Source organism: Agelaius tricolor, unplaced genomic scaffold (genome assembly GCF_023055355.1).
Source record: "Agelaius tricolor isolate 1412-34295 unplaced genomic scaffold, bAgeTri1.0.p SCAF_117, whole genome shotgun sequence".
NCBI classification, from domain to species: Eukaryota; Metazoa; Chordata; class Aves; order Passeriformes; family Icteridae; genus Agelaius; species Agelaius tricolor.
This window is the reverse complement of record NW_027269377.1, coordinates 195,175-198,500: the sequence shown is the minus strand read 5'-3', so window position 1 is coordinate 198,500 and position 3,326 is coordinate 195,175. Positions and strand designations below refer to the sequence as shown.

At 50.9% G+C, this 3,326-nt stretch overlaps 1 protein-coding gene across 1 annotated transcript; it reads left to right on the top strand.

The window, feature by feature from the left end:
* The first annotated feature begins 292 nt into the window (after positions 1-292).
* Positions 293-2,982, top strand: LOC139586409 (nascent polypeptide-associated complex subunit alpha, muscle-specific form-like). The gene is made up of 3 exons (XM_071419753.1): positions 293-1,279; positions 1,790-1,851; positions 2,475-2,982. Exons 1-3 carry the CDS (start codon positions 293-295, stop codon positions 2,965-2,967), a joined length of 1,542 nt encoding a protein of 513 aa, XP_071275854.1. The 3' UTR covers positions 2,968-2,982.
* Positions 2,983-3,326: the final 344 nt, after the last annotated feature.

The following is a 3,326-nucleotide window of genomic DNA, read 5'->3' as shown; positions in this document are numbered from 1 at the left end:
GTTGACCCAAAAATGAGGGAAATTGAACTGAAATTGGGGGAATGGACCCAAAATTGAGGGAAATGGAGCCGAAATTGAGGGAAATGGAGCCAAATTTGAGGGGAATTGACCCAAAGCTGAGGGAAATTGAACCAAAATTGAGGGAAATTGAACCAAAATCGGCAGAAATCGACCCGAAATTGAGGAAATCGGGACAAAAATTGGGGAAATTGAACTAAAATTGGCAGAATTTGACCCAAAATTGAGGGAAGTTGACCCAAAGCTGAGGGAAATTGGCTTGGATTTGGGGGAAATGGACCCAAAATTTGCAGAAATCGGCTCAAAATCGGCCGAATTCGGGCTGAAATCAGCGGAGATTTGCCCGAAACCGGCAGAATTTGGGTCGAAAACGGCCGAATTTGGATCAAACTCGGCGGAAATCTGTCAAAAAACCGGCGGAGTTTGGATCAAAATCGGCGGAAATTGCCCAAAATGGGCGGAAAACGTCCCAAAATGGGCCGAAATTGCCCCAAACTTGCTGGAAATTGGCTCAAAATCGGCCGAGATTTGCCCGAAATCGGCCGAAATTTGCCCAAAATGGGCTGAAAACGCCTCAAAAGCGGCGGAGATCGGCGCCAAGAGGCCTCAAAATGTCCCAAAATCGCTGGAAATCGCCCCAAAACCGGCCGAGCTTTACCCGCAGTGGGCCCAAAACGCCTCGAAATCGGCAGCAGTTTCCCCAAAATCGGCAGAAATTTCCCCAAAATCAGATTCGGGCGAGGTTCGCCCGGCGTGGGCGGAAAACGCCCCCAAACCGGGGGAGATTTGCCCGAAATCCGCGGAATTCGCCCCAAATTCCCCCGGAGCCTCCCCGGACTCCCCCGCGTGGGCGCAGAACTCCCCGAGATCGCCGGAAATTTCCCCGAAATCCCCGGAAATTTCCCCAAAATCGCCGGAAATTTCCCCAAAACCACCGCCGGAACTTTTCCCGAGAGCGGCGGAGATTTGCCCGAAATCCTCGGAAACGGCCCCAAAAGCGAAGCCGCGCCGCCGCTTCTCGCTGCGCAGCGTCGGGCGCAGCGTGCGGGGGATGCTCCAGTGGCGCTCGGCCGAGCCCCAAAACGCCCGGAATTCGCCCCAAAACGCGGAGCCGCCCGAGGAGAGGCCCCAGAACCGCCGGAATTCGCCTCAGAGCCGCCGCGAGCGCCTCCTGCGCATGCGCGGGACCCCGCGGCTCGGAGCGTGGGGGCGGGGCCGAGGAGCCGAGGGGGCGGGGCCGGAGAGAGGCCACGCCCACAAGGTGGGTATGAGGGGAAAAATGGGGGGAAAAAGGGGATTTGGGGGGAAAAATGGGGAAAAAGGGGAAAAATGGGGATTTTTTGGGGGGAAAATAGGAAAAAAAATGGGGGAAAATGGGAAAAAATTGGAAACAAAGGGGATTTGGGGGGAAAAATGAGGAAAAAATGGGGAAAAAGGGGATTTTAGGGAGAAAAAAAGGGGGATTTTGGGGAAGAAAGGGGATTGTGAGGGAAAAATGGAGATTTGGGGAGAGAAAGGGGATTTTGGGGAAAAAAGTGTGATTTTGGGGGCAAAATGGGGGATTTTGGGGAAGAAACAGGATTTTGGGGGGAAAAATGGGGGATTTTGGGGGAAAAAATGGCGATTTTGGGGAAAAAAAGTGGGATTTTGGGAGAATTGGGGTTAGGGGCTTCTTTTGGGTTTTCAGGCTGTTTTATTTGTATTTTTCGGGCTGTTTTTTGTTCGTTTCTCGCGTTGTTTTTCCCTTTCCTGACCCCGTTTCCCCTCCCAGGCCCCGGAGCTGCCGCCGGACCCGGAGCGGCCGCAGGGGGAGCCCAGAGCCCCGCCCCCACGTAAGCCCCGCCCCTTCTCTGTCCCAAGCCCCGCCCCCAAAGTCCCACCTCAATTTCCCAATTTCTCCCCTTTTTTTCCTATTTTCCCCCATTTTCCGCCCATTTTTCCAATTTTCCCCCTTTCCCCAATTTTCCCCATTTTTTTCCCTATTTTCCCCCAATTTTCCCATTTCTCCCCATTTCCCCCCAATTTTCCCCCATTTTTCCCATTTCCCCCCAATTTCCCCCCGATTTTTCTCCAATTTTCCCCAGTTTTTCCCATTTTCCCCCAATTTTTCCCCATTTCCCCCCCAATTTCCCCCCATTTTTCCCATTTCCCTCATTTTTCCCATTTTTTGCCCATTTCCCCCAATTTTCCCCCATTTTCCCCCAATTTTTCCCCATTTCCCCCACTTTCCCCTAATTTTCCCGCATTCCCCCAAATTTTCCCAATTTCCCCCAATTTTCCCTCATTTTCCCCCAATTTACTCCCATTTTTCCCCAATATCCCCCCAATTTTCCCCCCAGTTTTCCCAATTTCCCCCAATTTTCCCCCATTCCCCCCAATTTCCCCATTCCCCCATTTTCCCCCAATTTCCCCCATTTTTCCCATTTTCCCCCATTTTTCCCCCATTTTTTCCCCAGGATGACCCCGACCCCCCCTCGGACCCGGAGCTGCTGCGGGGGGAGAGCGGAGACGGCCTCGGAACAGGTGACAAAAAACACCCCAAAAACCACCCAAAACCACCCAAAATCACTCCTAAAACACCCCAAAAACACCCCCAAATTGCCCAAAATCACCAAAAACACCAAAAAAAGCCCCAAAATCGCCCCAAAATCAGCCCCAAAACACCCCAAAAGTGACCCAAAATCACCCCAAAAATGCCCCAAATCAGCTCAAAAACCAGCCCAAAACCACCCCAAAAATGCCCCAAAATCAGCCAAAAACGCCCCAAAAACACCCTTAAATACCCATAATCAGCCCAAAAACACCCTAAAATGCCCCAAATCACCCTTAAATCCCCAAAATGCCCCAAAACCACCCTTAAATACTCAAAATCCGCCCAAAACCACTCAGAATCCCCCAAAATCACCAAAAACACCCAAAATCCCCCAAAACACCCAAAATCAGCCTTAAATACCCCAAATCACCCCAAAATGCCCCAAATCACCCAAAAACGCCCCCAAATGCTCCAAAAATGCCCCAAATCATCCAAAATCACCCAAAACCCCCAAAATCACCAAAAAACCCCAAAATCGCCCCAAAACCACCCTTAAGTACCCAAGAACACCCAAAATCAGCCCAAAATCACCAAAACACCCAAAATCGCCCCAAAACCAGCCCAAAATAACCCAAAATCGCCCCAAAACCACCCTTCAATACCCTTAAATACCCGAAATGAGCCCAAAATCACCAAAACCACTCAAAATCCCCCAAAATCACCAAAACCACCCAAAATTACCTGAAAACACCTGAAACTGCCCCCCAAAAAAAAC

Bases quoted from the DNA above. Each gene is read 5' to 3' on its own strand.
- LOC139586409 (XM_071419753.1), top strand. From the start codon at position 293: ATGGACCCAAAATTTGCAGAAATCGGCTCAAAATCGGCCGAATTCGGG. The intron at 1,280-1,789 runs GTGGGTATGAGG...TTCCCCTCCCAG, and splicing joins AGAGAGGCCACGCCCACAAG to GCCCCGGAGCTGCCGCCGGA. The intron at 1,852-2,474 runs TAAGCCCCGCCC...TTTTTTCCCCAG, and splicing joins CCCAGAGCCCCGCCCCCACG to GATGACCCCGACCCCCCCTC.